The sequence below is a fragment of the Ornithorhynchus anatinus genome, chromosome 2 (genome assembly GCF_004115215.2).
Source record: "Ornithorhynchus anatinus isolate Pmale09 chromosome 2, mOrnAna1.pri.v4, whole genome shotgun sequence".
Classification (NCBI taxonomy): domain Eukaryota; kingdom Metazoa; phylum Chordata; class Mammalia; order Monotremata; family Ornithorhynchidae; genus Ornithorhynchus; species Ornithorhynchus anatinus.
The window spans coordinates 96,483,184-96,501,024 of NC_041729.1; the positions used below are offsets into that span (position 1 = coordinate 96,483,184).

At 42.5% G+C, this 17,841-nt stretch overlaps 1 protein-coding gene across 11 annotated transcripts in view; it reads left to right on the forward strand.

Moving 5' to 3' along the window:
• PTPRK (protein tyrosine phosphatase receptor type K) overlaps window positions 1-17,841 on the forward strand; it is a 614,361-nt gene that overhangs the window by 136,667 nt on the left and 459,853 nt on the right. For all 11 annotated transcript variants that reach the window (XM_029054054.2, XM_029054062.2, XM_029054075.2 and 8 more), the window contains exon 2: window positions 69-191. In XM_029054054.2, the coding sequence (XP_028909887.1) occupies window positions 69-191 (123 nt within the window). The remainder of the gene's footprint in view (window positions 1-68; window positions 192-17,841) is intronic.

Here is a 17,841-nt window from a genome sequence, read left to right on the forward strand (position 1 = left end):
TGATGTTAAACCATTAATTTCACATTATTTGGTGATTAATAAGTATGTGTGTGTTTATAACTCTCCAGGGGGCTGCACCTTTGAGGATGGTCCAGGAGCCTGTGACTACCACCAGGACCCCTATGATGACTTTGACTGGGTTCATGTTAGTGCTCAAGAACCCCTCTATTTGCCCCCTGAGATGCCTCAAGGTAAGTGTTATTATGTCCATGGGATACATGAATTGTGATGTGCTTCTGGGCTTTCTCTCCAGTACTGTGGAAGTGAAAACATGAATGCATTTATTGCTTCTAAAAAAAAAAAGCTAAAATACCTTTCTTATCTTCACAGTATCTGTAAAGGAGCTTAAAGGGCTGGTGGTATTATGCTTATTGAATAGTTGAGTAAACAGAGGCAAATTTTAACTGTGACACTAAGTTTGAGGGACATTTACAATGGATAACTAAACGTTCAAGAGTTCACCATTTATTTTTCCTGGCAGGTGGCCGAAAGTGAAATAAAGGCTAGACATTTTACATTCCTGAGTAAAGCATCACTGAAATTGTCTGAAGGAGTAAATACAACAGAAATTTTGGGAAAAAAATGGAATTACCTTTTCTTTCTAGTCACCTAGAAAACACTGTTTATATCTTGGGCTGATAGATAAGAGGCCACTACTAGGGTCGATTTAAAGCATCCCTGATTTTCAAGCCTGGATCTGAGGCCTGGTAGAAAAAGCACAAGCTTAGGAGTCAAAGATCCTGGGTTCTAATCCTGGCTCTTCTACTTGTCTGCTCTGTAGGCTTGGGCAAGTCACTTACTTGTTTGTATCTCAGTTTCTTCCTCTGTAAAATGAGGATTAAATACCTGTTCCCTTTCCCCTTAGACAACGAGCTCAATGAGAGATGGTGACTAAGCTCAACCTAATTACTTTACACCTACCCCAGTACTTAGTACAGTGCTTGGCACAGAGTATGCAACTAACATAAACCATCATTATTATTATTATTTACCCCTTAAGTTGCCAAGACTTTCATGATTAGTACATGCGCATGTGTTTTCTCCTTCAGTTACTGAACCTGGGTTCCCTCATGTATTTTAATTTTAGGAACACTTGAGACTTTTTTTTTCAGTTGCCGCGTTCCATGATATATTTAGATGGGATTGTTGAGAGAAAATTAAAAGGGGAGGAGAAGACAGGCCACATTTTGACTACTTATCATCTCAGGATAATCAGAAAGACGTTGATTTATGGAAATGTTGCCATTGTTAATTACTACTGAGGTTAGGTAATGAGTAACTGAAGAGGTGCAGTGGGGCTGACCTTGCAGGCTCACCTCTGATAAACAGCTTAATCGGTGGTTTCTAGACTGGATGATATGCAGAGAAAATGAAAAGTGTTTGAAAATCAGCCTCGTCTTCCAATTAATAGGGCATTAAGTAATTAATCATGCAGAGGAAGAAAAAAGGTCAAGGCCACTTTATTTGAATTGAATGTAACTTGTGTTAAAGTTCTGCCTTTTTTATGGTACTTTTGAAGCACTTATTACATATCAAATACGATTCTAAGTGCTAGGGGGTGGGCTAGGTACTAGGTTGTTTTACTAGGTACCGCTCCCTGTCCCGCAAGGGGCTAACAGTCTAAGGGGGAGTGTGAACAGGTATTTAATCTCCATTTTACAAATGAGGAAACTGAGGCACAGAGCTGTTAAGTGACTTGCCCAAGATCACACAGCAGGCACATGGCAGAGCAGGGATTAGAACCCAGGTCCTCTGACTCCTAGGCCTGTGATCTATCCATTAGGCCATGCTACTTCTCATTTAGCAAAAGGTGTGTTCAGGCAAGTTTGCCTATCAGATAAGAGTTTGCCAACTATCTTGACAGCCCCACCTTCCAACCATATAAGGTAAATGTAACTGCCATTTTTGTACATGGGGAAATTGAACTTGAGAGGTTGTGATATGCCCGAGGTCACACAGTAGGCCAGTAGCAGAGTGGGGATTAGAACCCAGGTGCCCTGGCTCCCAGAGTCTCCTGCTCTTTCCACTGGACCACCCTGCTACCCAATTGGTAGGACTTCTCTTTTCTATTCTCTTAATCAAGCTTTGCCTGCAAATCATTCATTCATTCATTCAATAGTATTTATTGAGCGCTTACTATGTGCAGAGCACTGTACTAAGCGCTTGGGATGAACAAGTCGGCAACAGATAGAGACAGTCCCTGCCGTCTGACGGGCTTACAGTCTAATTGGGGGAGACGGACAGACAAGAACAATGGCAGTAAATAGAGTCAAGGGGAAGAACATCTCGTAAAAACAATGGCAACTAAATAGAATCGAAGCGATGTACAATTCATTAACAAAATAAATAGGGTAACGAAAATATATACAGTCGAGCGGACGAGTACAGTGCTGCGGGGATGGGAAGGGAGAGGTGGAGGAGCAGAGGGAAAAGGGGAAAAAGAGGGTTTAGCTGTGGAGAGGTAAAGGGGGATGGCAGAGGGAGTAGAGGGAGAAGAGGAGCTCAGTCTGGGAAGGCCTCTTGGAGGAGGTGAGTTTTAAGTAGGGTTTTGCAGAGGGGAAGAGAATCAGTTTGGCGGAGGTGAGGAGGGAGGGCGTTCCAGGACCGCGGGAGGACGTGACCCAGGGGTCGACGGCGGGATAGGCGAGACCGAGGGACGGTGACGAGGTGGGCGGCAGAGGAGCGGAGCGTGCGTAGAAAGAGAGAAGGGAGGAGAGGTAGGAAGGGGCAAGGTGATGGAGAGCCTTGAAGCCTAGAGTGAGGAGTTTTTGTTTGGAGCGGAGGTTGATAGGCAACCACTGGAGTTGTTTAAGAAGGGGAGTGACATGCCCAGATCGTTTCTGCAGGAAAATAAGCCGGGCAGCGGAGTGAAGAACAGACCGGAGCGGGGCGAGAGAGGAGGAAGGGAGGTCAGAGAGAAGGCTGACACAGTAGTCTAGCCGGGATATAACGAGAGCCCGTAACAGTAAGGTAGCCGTTTGGGTGGAGAGGAAAGGGCGGATCTTGGCGATATTGTAGAGGTGAAACCGGCAGGTCTCGGTAACGGATAGGATGTGTGGGGTGAATGAGAGAGACGAGTCAAGGATGACACCGAGATTGCGGGCCCGAGAGACGGGAAGGATGGTCGTGCCATCCACGGTGATAGAGAAGTCTGGGAGAGGACCGGGTTTGGGAGGGAAGATGAGGAGCTCAGTCTTGCTCATGTTGAGTTTTAGGTGGCGGGCCGACATCCAGGTGGAGACGTCCTGGAGGCAGAAGGAGATGTGAGCCTGAAGGGAGGGGGAGAGGACAGGGGCGGAGATGTAGATCTGCGTAATCACTGTGTTCCTTTTTAAAAATTACTTCCTCAGATGGTACAAACCTCCAGGAATGTTTTCTCCGAGGAGATATCCTCTTGCACAATCCTTGTTTTATCTCTCCATCCTGCTATATTTCGGTCAGGCACAACCACGGCCCAGGGCCCTGGGATGTTCAGAGCTTTCCTCCTTGATTACTGAAAGAAGAGCCTCCTGGTCGTCTGGGAGAGGGACTTTTTTCAGATGTATTCTTCTCCCTGAGGATAAAAGAGATCTGGGCCATTCTTGGCATTTTCTAGGTCAGAGATCTACTCTGAGATTTCCCTAAGGCCACATCTATATGTATGAAATAGGTCACTTACAGATCATTTGTAAATAGGTATTTACAGGTAATTTGCATAAGTCTGCATATCTATTCTAGGGCACTTCACAAGTTAGAATATTTTAATGCTTCCTAAAGGTCATTGCATTTCAATTTTTTTTATCCTCACTGACCTAGATCATTGACCTAGATCTCATATACTGAAGCTGACCATTTCCTTTGGTTTCCTGGGGCTGCAGCTGGGAGGTCTAGTGGAGACAATGCTGAATTTTTGTTGGCTTTCCCAAGCAATTTTAGGAAGGGAGACGTGCTTGATTGTCTCAGTCCACTGTCCGCTTCCTTGCCCCGAACCCACACATCATATGTTCACATCTGGCTTGGAGCATGCACAGTACTGATCAATCAGTCAGTGGTATTTAAGTACTTACTATGTGCAGAGCACTGTACTAAGCACTTGGGAGAGTATGACAGAATTAGCAGTACATTCCCTGACCATAATGAGCTTACAATCTAGAGGGCAGACAATAACATGAATAAATAATTTATAATATATAATTTAACAATACAAACACAAGTGCTGTGGGGTGGGGAGTGAAGTGACTATCAAATGTCCAAAGGTCAAAGATCCAAGTGCATAGATGATGCAAAAGGGATAGTGAGCTGGGGAAAACAGGGCCTAATTGGGAATGGCCTCTTGGAGAAGTTGTGACCTTAATAATACTTTGAAGGTAGAGGGAGTGGTGGTCTTGTGTTTATGTAGGAAGAGGGAGTTTCAGGCTAAGGGGAGGACATGGGAAAGGGGTCTGTGGTGAGATAGACGAGATTGGGGCACAGTGAGTTAATTGGAGCTAGAGGAGCAGAGTGTGCAAGCTGGGCTATAGTAGATTTAGTAAAGTGAGGTAGGAGGGGGCAAGCTGATTGAGTACTTTGAAGCCAATGGTAAGGAGTTTCTGTTCGATGCCAAGATGGATGGGCAGCCATCAGAAGTTCTTGAGGATTGGGGAGACATAGACTGAACATTTTTGTTGTTAAATGATTCATGCAGCAGAATAAAGTATGGATTAGTGTGGAGAGAGACAGGAGGCCGAAAGCAGATGCAGTAGTCAAGGCAGGATAGATAGGATAAGTGCTTGAATTAGCATGGTAGCAGTTAGGATGGACAGGAAAAGGCAGATTTTAGCAAGACTGTGAAGGTAAAACTGACAGGGTTTGGTGACACATTGAATATGTGGGTGGAATGAGAGAAATGAGTTGAGGACAATGCCAAGGTTATGGGCTTGTGAGATACTTTGGATATTGGTGTTGTCTACAGTGATGAGGACAGAGTTCAGGTGGGAAGATGAGGAGTTCAGTTGTGGACATGTTTAATTTGAGGTGTCAGCGGGACATCCAAGTAGATACGTCTTGAAGGCAGAAGAAAATGCGAGATTTCAAGGAAGGAGAGAAGTCAGGGCTGGAGATGTAGATTTGGACTTACCTAAGATCCCTCCGAATTCTGGGATTTGTATCTAGAATGCTGCAGTTATTTTAATTCCCCATTCCTCCCTCCATCCATGTTGAGAGGTAAGGGGAAGGTGCCTGAAGTTTGTATTCATCAATATGACCCAGTTTTCCGTAAAATGCTATCTGCTTCAAAAGTACCATTCTAGTGCCCTGTCAACTGGGTCTCCTGGCCGATCTTCTACGATGAAAGCTGGAGGGTCTTTACAGGTCTATTACCTTCTGAAATCAGTTAGCTTCTTTTCTTTTCTCTAGCAGGTTTTAATACAAATATTCATTCCTAAATGAATTTTGGATGAAATTCTCTGGAGTATCTATTTAAAGCAGAAATTTGACAAATTTCTAATTTTAAGTACTGTCAATCTGGCCTTCTTCACAGGCGCTGAAATGATTCACTTTAAAGATTGCCTTAATTTACAATACACATACATAAAGTATTCTATCTATCATCATAATTAATCTGACGGTTGTAGTGGGGAACAGTTCCTCTTTCGAGTTATAAAATTTACTGAGGTGTGTTTCAATAATGTACGGCCCTATTAGTTCCGAGGTCTGCCCCTCACCAAGCATACAAACCATAAATTAGACAGCATGTGCGATCAAAGGAGGATGGTCGAGAAGAGTACAGAGAGAATAGCAGCAGCGTAGCCTAGGGAAAGAGCATGGGCCAAGAAGGCAGAGGACCTGGGTTCTAATCCTGGATCTATTGTGTGACGTTGGACAAGTCACTTAACTTCTTCTTTGTCTCAGTTTACTCCACTGAAAAATGGAGATTCAATTTCTGTTCTCCCTCCTACTTAGACTGTGAGCCCCATGTGGGACAGGGACTCTGTCCGACTTGCATATCATCTACTCCAAGGCTTAGAACAGTGCTTGACACAAAGTGAGCACTAAATAAATACTATTATTAATAGTATTATTATTGTTATTTTTCAGTCAGAGTTTCAGATCTCAAATTTGTGCTGTGGAATGGTTTGCTTATGTAATGCAAGAGCAGGATTGAAAATATTTTTTTCTGTTCAAATAGTCAGTGGTAAAAGTGTCCGGGGGAAGGAAACAAATCTAGGTGTCTTAAGTTCACCTAGTGCAGGATAGCATCTGGGGGCATCAAATAACAGTACCTGAAAAATGAAATCATACATAAAATATGAAAGTACTGACCCTGGTCATTCACTGTGACCCACAGAGATGCTTGGTGATCATTTCCTTATGACAACATCGTGCATGCAGAGTGATGAATCACTCAGTTTTCTCAATTGTAAAATGGGGATTCAATACCTGTTCTCCTTTGTACATAATAATAATAGTAATAATAATAATAATGATGATGGTGCTTGTTAAGCACTTACTGTGTGCCAGGTAATGTTCTAAGCACTGGAGTGGATACAAGCAAATCAGGTTGGACTAAATCCTGGTCCCACATGAGACTCACAGTCTCAATCCCCATTTTACAGATAAGGCACCTGAAGCACAGAGAACTGCAAGGTCACACAGTAGACAAGTGGCAGAGCTGGGATTATAACGTGTGACCTGTAGGACATGGACTGTCTGACCTAACTGACTTGTACTTACCCAGTGCTTAGAACAGTGTTTAACCCATAAGAAGCATTTAACAAATACCAGAAAACAAAACAAATAGCAGATGGAAAGTGAACGGAGGAGTCTTTAAATGTTGCCTTACCACTTCTGAATGGCCTTATCAGAAACCTCAACTTTCCCATAAACTCAGGGATTTTTAATCAACTCACTGTTTTGCATCTAGAGATGAGGCAAAAAGGAGTGCCTCATTAAGGGTATCAAATGTTAGAATGCCACCTCTCTAGACCTGTGGGATCGGATGGTGGTGAGGGGAGCGTGCGGTATGTCAGGAAAGTGCTTACACAGATGGCATCTAGCCAAGTAGCAAGCTGAGTGTGGTCATTCTGAAATTCACTCCAGGCAGCTTAATGTATAATTGTCCATTCATTGTCGGTTAATTATTGAGGTGTCACTTCAGATCTGTTTCCCCCTCCCCACACACGTTTCCTGCCGTCCAAAATAAAATACCATCCTGGCCTAAGATTAGAGCACTTTAAATGAGGGGGTAATTATTTTGCAGTCAAACCCCATACGGTAGCTGAGCGAATTGCAGCTGACTAGGTGCTGCTGGATTTCAGGGTCTTACATACTGTTTGTTAATGTGCTGATGCTGTTCTGAGTCTTTTTCTTTTGTCTGATCTGTATATTATTTTTAGGTCTTAGGATAAATGCTTTCTACTTGTCTATCTAGGAAAACCCTTGGGAGCACATATATGATCCACTGTCTAAAAGCAACCAGAACTCTGGGGAAAGAAAGTAGAAAAGTAGTTTATTTCAAGAGTACAGAACTCTTCTTGAGTTAATGCTGGGTGAGGATAGCAGGGGGGAGGGTGGTGAGATTTTATTCTGTGCTTGGCTTCCTACATGGTGGCTTTTTAGCAGTAGGAGTTTGGACAGTTTATGGCTAGTTTTTGTTCCCAGTCCACATGATTTTGACTTGATGCGTTTATCCTCGATCCAGGGGAGAGAGTTTATTTACCACATTTGGGTTACCCATTAAGAGCATTAGGAATCTGAGGTAGTCCAAGGTCAGCAAGTGAAAAGCCTGTAATGGACTACTTGAAAGGAGTCACTTAATGAAGGCTTTTTTTTTTTTTTTAAATGCAAGGTCTATTGCCCTCCTGGACACAAATGCAGTCAGGAAAAGGTCTAAATTACAATGGGCAAAAATGACATGCTGAGACAGACATCTCTTCCTTAGAATTTTCAGGTACATGATGTATCTGAGTTAGATATGTCCTGATGTCTTTTGGGGTAAAAAAAAATTAAAACATGAGGTAAAAGGAATGTAATATTAATGCCTGTCTGAGGACATAATTTCTGTCCACTCTCCAATCTTTTGCTATCAAATAAGGGTTGAGATTACAGAGTGATTCAAGGACAATAGTCACTTTTTACATGCACTGTAAAATCAATATAAATTCCAAGTAGCTAAAATTACTTGTTCTTGAGCTCAACACTACAGAAATTACAGTTATAACCTTGCACACTCACCCTATGAAAATAAATAAACTTTGCTGATCGTGAGGTAGAGACTATCATATTCTAAGGTTAAATGCTCCATTTCTTCGGTACAAAAGAGAGTTGGAGAAATGAATTTAAAAGACAGTGTTGAAGTGTGATTACAGATGATTTAGAACTATATATGGGATACGTCTAATTATCTTGGGAAACTAATGCTATGGAATCTGCAGTTGAGATTCTATTATTTTCTTAATGTTTTATTGAACAGAAGCAGTACCCAAGGCGTGATATAAGACACAGCTTTAACATGATCTCTGCCCAGGGGGCTGAGTATATTGAAGAAAAAAAAATCATTAATGCTGTTCAGCAGGGAGGGGAGGAAAAAAAATAAAACAAAAGTGGGAAATGGAATTTGAGCAGAGAAAAATAAGTGATTTATCCATAGGAGATAGGGAATACCAGTGCTGACATGAAATCTTCACCTCAGGGACTTAGATTAAGAGCAGAGACGCTGACTGACTTTGTGCTGACGATGTAAATAGAAAACAAGCAGGGCATTTTCACTAACGGTGACAGACTAAAATTAGGGCTGGGTCATTCCTATCATTCAATCAATCAATGGTATAGCTGGATCTTTCCTGGATGGAGGATTTGGATTCTCAGGGTAAACGATGCAGACAACCAGTTGTATCCCATGACCATGGTTGTGTACGCAACTCCAGCAAGCAGCAATCCATTCTGAGTCTCTATTTGCAAAGTGACTTAACTTTGTTCATTCATTCATTCAATAGTATTTATTGAGCGCTTACTATGTGCAGAGCACTGTACTAAGCGCTTGGAATGTACAAATCGGTAACAGATAGAGACAGTCCCTGCCCTTTGATGGGCTTACAGTCTAATTGGGGGAGACAGACAAGAACAATGGCAATAAATAGAAATTGTGAACTGGAAGTTTTACCTTTTCATTGGACTTTTCAAATTCATTTTGGGATTCCCACATTGGATTACCTGGTGTTTCAATTGCCTTAGATGTTTGACGGATAGCTTGGTGAGGAAATGGGGGGAGGAGTGAAGGATAGGAGTTGGGAGTATAGGAAGAAGGGCTGGAGATGGTGATGTTGAGGTGGAGATAGGCATAGCTGGTTCCATATCTTCATCATTACTAGATTTGGAATTTCTCTGTGCCATAATTAAAGGCTCTACTGCCTCCCTACAATTTTACAGTGTTGGTTAAGTTCTTATTAATGTGCCATGCAATATACTAAGCAGTGGGGTAGATACAAATTAATCAGGTTGGACACATTCCCCATCCCACATGGGGCTCACAGTCTTAATCCCCATTTTACAGATGAGGCAGCTGAGGCCCACAGAAGTGAAGTAACTTGCCCAAGGTCACAGAGCAGACAAGTGGTGTAGCCTGGAATGGAACCTAGGTCCTTCTCACTCCCAGGTCTAGGCTTTATCCATTAGGTCATGCTGCTTCTCATACATTCTTATGCATTCTTATTTGGTTTCATCTTAATCAGTATTCAGGCTTGGCCCCAGTCCTTAAAGGAATTAAACAAAAAACGAGAGAAGGTCTGTGAAATAGTTCCTGGGGACCATTGCCCTCAATTCTTTACTTACCATGTAGGTAGGCAGTTATAATCAAGTAGAATTAGCAACCTGAATATACCTCAAAACACCATGTGGGAACTATTTGTCCGTGTGTGTGTGTATCTGTCTGTCTAGCTATCTCATTTTCTAAGGTGGCTGTACTCAACTCAGGTTCTAATTTTTCAGTCGAGTATGGCATTGCTCGCACTCTTCACTCACTGGCAGGAAGAAACAGTGAGAGATTTGCAGGCAGACAGTTACTGTTGCCTGCCCCACCAGAAGTACTGCTCGACTTGGATGAGGTTTTTAAGTTTTAGAGAGGTGTCGGTTGTGAACCTGAGGAGGTTATGGGATGGAATGGCTAAAGGGTGTGGAGGGGACAGGAAATACTTGAAGTGAAACTGATCTGGTAGAGATTCAGTTTCTTACAAAACTTTCAAAGCAGTGGATTTATAGACTCCTTTCTCAGCTTCTGGCCCCAAATAAGCAGCAGCTTCTCTCTGAATCTCTCTCTGCGCAAAGAATTACAAGACAGTTGAGATGCCTTATTTTCCTTTGCAGTTCTTATACAAGAAGCTGCTACAGGTTCTGGATTTAACACACAAAATTGTTTCAGTTTGGCATTTGGTGAAATGTGCCACTGAGAACTAACAATAATGGTATTAGGCACTTAATATGTGCCAAGCACTTTACTAAACATTGGGGTACAAGGTAATCAGGTTGGACACAGTCTCTGTCCCACATGAGCTCTGTTATGTTCGATGGGAGAACTAGTATTGAATCCCCATGTTACCTTTGCGGAAACTGAGGAAAATGAAAGTTGTGACTTTTCCCAAGGTCTCATGCCAGCAAGTAGCAGAGCTGGGATTAGAGCCCAAGTCCTCTGACCCCCAAGGTCTGTGCTCTTTCTACTCGGCCATGCTGCATCCCTCAGAAATAGTGGCCCTGCCTTTGGGGTCGGGGCGGGGAGGGGAGAGTGTGAGAGAGAGTTCAAAGATGACACTGCTGACATGAAAATCCTGTCCCACAGTGGCTTCTGAGAAGTGTGAATTACTGATATTCTATTCCACATGATCGGCATCCAAACATTGTAATTTGCTTTATTTATAATCACTTAAAGGGGCTGTCACTGCACACAGATCTGTCCCTTGGTCTCCTGACTTCCTCAAAAATCTCATTTCAAGAAGAAAAAAAATAATGGTATTTGTTAAGCGCTTACTATGTGCAAAGCACTGTTCTAAGCGCTGGGGGGATACAAGGTGATGAAGCTGTCCCACTTGGGGCTCACAGTCCTAATCCCCATTTTACAGATGAGGTAACTGAGGCCCAGAGAAGTTAAGTGACTTGCCCACAGTCACACAGCTGACAAGTGGCAGAGGCAGGATTTGAACCCATGACCTCTGACTCCCAAGCCCAGGCTCTTTCCACTGAGCCACGCTGCTTCGGAGCCAGGATTAGAACCCATGACCTCTGACTTCCAAGTCCATGTTCTTTCCACTGCGCCACACTGCTTCCCGAGGCCTAAGCCCGTGCTTATTTGAGGCCAGAAGAACAGTGCCTCTCTTGATAGTTGTCTTTTAGGTAGCTCCTCTGTAGGCTGTAGACTTCTTGTGGGTAGGGATTACTTCTACAACTCTGTTGTGTTGTACTTGTCCAGTTGCTTAGAACAGTGCTCTGCACCCAGGAAGCAATCAATAAATTGATGAATATATCTGCTACCTCCTAGCTTTACTCTAATCCTGGAATAGGATGAGGACTGGTTATATGGCATCACTGTGGAGTTGCCTCAGGATCTTGATCAACCCCTGGGGAGTTAAATCTGGTTAAAAGATGTTGAAACTGGTCTGATGAGGCTAACCAGTGCCTTTGTAAGTCTGCTAATTAATCACTGAAACAGTATTTCTTGACCACCTTCTGGATGCATAGTATTGTACCAAATGCTTGGGAAAGTGCCATGGAAATAGAAGACATGGTACCAATCTTCCAACAGCCTAAATCTGATTTGCAAGAAATCTTAGCATGGCTCCTTGTACTTCAGAGGTAGGCCTGCTGCAAAAATCACTCACCCTCCACTCTTGAAAAAAGTCTAGGATTGTCACTCAAATTAGGGACAATTTAATGTTCCCCATAGTAGATCTTTCTCAGAAAACAGATATGAAATAAGTAATGTTGAAAGGCATCTAGCACCCCTACTGGTGTCCTGCCAAATCAGATACAGAGGTGGAAAGGCATGTAAGTCCATTTTTAAAAATACTTATTGGATAAATTACAGGTCAGTTTTGTCAGAGATGGTGATCATTCCTGTAATTGGAAGAATGTGCCTCCAACCTTAAAATCCTCCAAAATAAATCGATCACTCTTTCAGGGAAAGTTACAAGTGATGCACCCCGCAGCAAGTGTTCAGAGCTTTGAGATATTGTGATCGTTTGTCTCCAAGTTTTGCTGGTGTACAACACTTCTCCCAGCGCCAAATCTTCACAGATAGAACGTGAGGGTTTGCCTATTGATGATGCCAACATGGTTAAACAGTATTTTTTGATGGATCCAAAAGGATTTGGTTTTATTTCTGCATTTTCTAATGAGTGCCTGTGTGGATGTGCTGAACAGGAATGAAATTTAAAACCTGCTAGACAAACAGAGGGTCACAGGCCCCAGATATATTGTGGGCTATTGAGCCACTCATGGTCATCATCTCATCAGTGATATTTATTGAGCACTTAACATTGTCCGAAGTTCTTGGGAGAATACAACAGAGTTGGCAGACCCATTCGCTGCCTACAAGGAGCCTAGTCTAGAGGGGGAGATAGACATTGCATAATTAATAATTCAATTTTTAGATGTATGCATTCTTGGCCACTTGGGTTTACATGTTTTCTTAGTCAATCAATGGTACTTTTTGAGCATTTCCTGTGTGCAGAGCACTGTACTAAGCACTTTGGGGATTAAAAGTCTTAGTTCCTTGTGGACAGGGATCATGTCTAACAACTCTATTGTATCATATTCTTCAAAGTGCTCAGTACAGTGTTCTGCACATTGTGAACATGCAGTAAATAACACTGATTGTTGGACTGATTAGCAGGTATAATTGATAGAGCATGGGCCTAGGAGTTAGAAGGTCATGGGTTCTAATCCCAGCTCCTCCACTTGTCTACTGTGTGACCTTGGGTAAGTCACTTCACTTCTCTGGCCTCAGTTCCCTCATCTATAAAATGGGGATTGAGACTGTGAGCCCCATGAGGGACGGGGACTGTGTCCAACCTGATTTGCTTGTATCTACCCCAGCGCTTAGTACAGTGCCAGGCACATAGCAAACACTTAACAAATACCATTATTATTAGTCTTTAGAAAATAATGAACACAGTTTTATGAAAATAAAGCTCACAAGATAATGGCTAAAATTGTGTGAGGAAATGAATTATTTTAGTTGTATATTTATGAAGTTTTTCCCTCTAAAGCATAGATTTCCCCCTTTCTTGCCATTTAGAATATAATTTATATTCCTTATGCTTTTCTGTTGGTTTTCTGATTAAACATCTATTGATGGCTGTTTCTACAACAAATATCAGTGCTCTAACAGATGAGAAACACATTTAGATTAAACTGAGTATCATTAGGCAAGAAGTTTTAAATTTTTCCTTAATTGCCTATGAAAAGGCAGCAGATTTTGGAAAGCAGGCTGAATTTTAAAATGCAAAATTGAGTCCCTTCCTTCTAGCTGCTAAACTGACCTTTATTAGCAAGCTGAATCACAGATGGACAGGATAGAGCATGTCTCCGATTCTGTATCTCTGCCTGACCCAGAATACCTCTCCAAATCTCCCTCCCTCCTTTGTTTGATTCACTTAGCCATGAATGCTCCACACAATGCCACCTTTGCTCTCTGTTCGTGCTTTTTAGTTCCTAGTGGTTAAATTGTAAAAATATTCTTCAGTTGAAGTTGGCTGCGTGTGAATTGATTTGGGGACAGTGAGGTTGTCCTGTGCTCATCCACTGAGAGGTGAGCTTTTAAAAGACGGTTCTTCTGTTGCTTTTTTTTCTTAATTTTTATGGGGTTGTGGAACAGGCAAGCTATGCTATACTGAAGCCACTTGTCATAGAGCACAACCTTAATCTTTGCAGCAGGCTAAGCTCACCTCCTTCTCCTCCTCTTTCTCCTTTTCTCCTTCATGTCTTTAGTTGGCTGCCAACCAGGCCGGACAGAATGCAGTGTCATCTCAAAGATGAGGGGCAGGAATCCTCATACTGCCACCAACATCCTCTCCCAGGTGTTGATTCAATAACTGATCAATCAACCGATGGTATCTATTGAGTATTAAGTGCTTGGGAGAGTACAGGACAGTAGAGTTGGTAGATATGATCCCTGCCCTCCAAGAGCTTACAATCTAGTGGGAGAGACAGACATTAAATACATATCCGATAGGGGATGTAGCAGAGTATAGAGATATGTGAAGTAGTGTGGCTCAATGGAAAAGAGTCTGGGCTTCGGAGTCAGAGGTCATGAGTTCGACTCCCGGCTCTGCCACTTGTCAGCTGTGTGACTGTGGGCAAGTCACTTAACTTCTCTGTGCCTCAGTTACCTCATATGTAAAATGGGGATTAACTGTGAGCCTCACGTGGGACAACCTGATTACCCTGCATCTACCCCAGCGCTTAGAACAGTGCTCTGCACATAGTAAGCGCTTAACAAATACCAACATTATTATTATTATTATTATATGTACTTAAGTGCTTTGAGGGGAAGGAGATGAGTGAGTATCAAAGTGGTTAAGGAATATAGACCCAAGGTTATAGGTGATGCAGGAGGGAGGGAAAATAGGGTGGAGGTGAGATAAGACTATTTTAGTGGAGTATTTATGATTTTTTTTCCCTATCTTCTAAAGCATTGATTTCCCCCTTTCTGTCATTTTGAATATAATTTATATTTCTCATGCTTTTCTGCTTGTTTTCTGATGAAGCATCAGATGGCTGTTTTTATAACAAATACCTGTGCTGTAACACAGAGGAAAAACACATTTTGATTAAACTGTCAATAAAGGCTCCTGGAGGAGAGATAGTTTTAGTAAGACTTTGACTGGCTTCTCCAACAAGCACGTGACCCTTTCTAATGCACAGCAACAACCAGCGAGCAGTTGACTTGATCCCCCTGGCTTTGTCACTTGAACAAGCCTTGATGATCTGGTGCTGACTGGAAACCCAGGAGAAATGGGTGCTGATGAGGAGGGATTCTGTTGAAACCTAATGTGAAGTTGTTCATCATAGCTTCTTTCAGTCAAAATATTTGTTTGAAACCTTCATTCTAGGGCTTCATCTATTTTGAAAATAAGACAGCTTTCCTGTGAGCCTGTCATTTGTGCTTAGAGGGCTGTTTTTGGATGGCCTAAGTGCAGCGATCCAGCGAGGTAAGATGGGATGAGTGATATGCATACATATCTGGCCTAGGAAGCAAACCAAGGCAGAACTCATGTGTATCATTGGGTAGGGAGTGAGGAGAAGCAAATACCAGCCAAACAATCCCTTCAGAAGTGCTTTAAGGCAATACTTCAGATTGAATAGTTTCTTCACTTTCTCTTGTGTTTTCAAATATCTGTTGTGTCGAGCCACTTGTTTGAAGGGAGGCAGCATGGCCCAATGGAAAGAGGACGGAACTGGGAATCAGTTGTAATATTAGCTCTGCCACTGACTTACTGTGTGACCATGGGCATATCACTTAACATTGCTACGCTTCAGTTTCCTCATCTGTAAAATGGGGATAAGATACCTGCTCTCCTTTCTCTTAGATTGTGAGCCTCATGAAGGGCAGGGACTGTGTTTGATTATTTTGCTACTGCAGAGCTTAGCACATGATCAGCTCTAAGGAGTAGTATCATAGGGTTTAGGGGCAGTCAGTAGTGTGGGAAGGGATGCATTTTTTTTGCTCCAGACTGTAAGGTCCATGTGGGCAGGGAACAATATACATGTGTGGTATATTGTACTCTTCCAAGTGCTTAGTACAGTACTCTGCACACAGTAAAGGATCAATAAATGTGATTGATTACAAATGACTATGAGATTTTATTCTGATTGGCTTCCTCAAGAAAGCCCACTGTGTTCCTTCCCTGGCTGGCTAGATGCTTATCCCAAATTGTTTTGGAAATTTTTTTGGAAATCTTTTTCAGACCCTTTCTTACTTGGTAAGATTTTGATTGCTGCAATTTCACAGAATGGTTTCTCAGCACCTCTAATTAATAGCTACATTTGTATGCAATTTGGAAAGAAAAGCCCTCTTCAGGCCAGTGGGTTCATGCCCAAGTAAAACCTTATATATATAGTGCTAGATCCATGCCTTTGTTTGTTGTTAAGACTCTGATCTCTGATCAACCCTGTGCATTTTCCAGTGTGACCAAAAGCCTGTGACCAACTCCTCTTTCTTCCTAACACTCTTTCAACCACTAGCAGGAGAATCAAACACATACGAGGCAGAGCAAAGGAATGGAGGTGGACCTTGACTTATGTAAGAGGTGGGTAAAACCACCTGTTATGGTCAGATATCGCTATTTAAAATAATAGTTGTGGTATTTGTTAAGAACTTACTTTGTGCCAGGTACTGTACTAACACTGGGTGGATGCAAGCAAATCAGGTTGGACACAGTCCCTGTCCCATGTTGGGCTCACAGTTTCCTTCCCTATTTTACAGATGAGGTAAGTGAGGCATAGAGAAGTAAAGTGACTTGTCCAAGGCCACACAGAAGGTAAATGGAGTGCCGGGATTAGAGCCCATGACCTGACTCCCAGGCCTGTGCTCTATCCACTATGCCATACTGCTCCTCTGGTGGGAAGCCTCAAGACCTGACACAAGCTTGGCTGGAAGTCAAGGCTAAACAGATGTGGCCGTTGATGTTGATGATGGTATTTGTTAAGTATTTACTGTGTGTCGATCATAGTTCTAATCAGTGGGATAGATACAAGGTAATCAAGTTGTCCCACATGGGGCTCACTGTCTTAATCCCCATTTTACAGCTGAGGTAACTGAGGTACAGAGAAGTTTAAATGACTTGCCCAAAGTCACACAGCTGGCAAGTGGTGGAGTTGGCATTAGAACCCACGACCTTTGGCTCCCAAGCCCATGCTCTTTCCACTAAACCACGTGACTGATTGGATGGGAACAAAAAATGTTGTTTTTTGTTTTGTGATTTAGCGGTATTTGTTGAGCTTTTACTATGTGTCAGGCACTGTACTAAGCACTAGGGTAGATATGAGCAACAAGCTAATCAGACTGGACAAAGTGTCTGACCCATGTGGGCTCACAGTCTTAATCCCCATTTTACAGATGAGATAAATGAGGCACAGATAAATGCCTTGCCCAAGGTTAAGCAGCAAACAAATGGCGGAGCTGGGATTAGAACCCAGGTCCTCCTGACTCTCAGGCCAGTGCTCTCCTCCTTAGGCCATATCTTCAAGTCCCCTCATTATAAGATTACTCGACCTGATACTGAATTGTTATCTTCATCTCAGATTAGAACCCAGGTCCTTCTGACTCTCAGGCCAGTGCTCTCCCCCTTAGGCCATATCTTCAAGTCCCCTCATTATAAGATTACTCGACCTGATACTGAATTGTTATCTTCATCTCAGAACATTGCTTCTGCGTTGCCTTAATTTTATTAATTTATTTGGTTTATCAAAATTCCTGGTGCTTGTACTTGCTCTAAGGCATGCAAGAAAATACATCACTAAGCACTGGGTTTCTCATAATGTTTTTAGTGGATGTAACAAATAACTCATTTCATGGGCTGCTTGATTACTTTGGGTCTGCATGGCCTAGTGGAAAGAGCAAAGGCCTGGGAGTCAGAAAACCTGGGTTCTAATCCCTGCTCCACCACTTGTCTCTTGTGCAACCTTGGGCAAGTTGCTTAATTTCTCTGTGCCTGTTACCTCTTTTTTAATATTGAAATTAAGACTGTGAGCTCCATGTGGCACATGGACTGTGTCCAGCCTGATTCCCTTTGATCTACCCCAATGTCTGGCCCATAGGAAATGATTAACTCATGTCATTAAAAAAAAACATGGGAAAACCCTTAAAACTAGGGACAAAAATCTATTCTGAAAAGA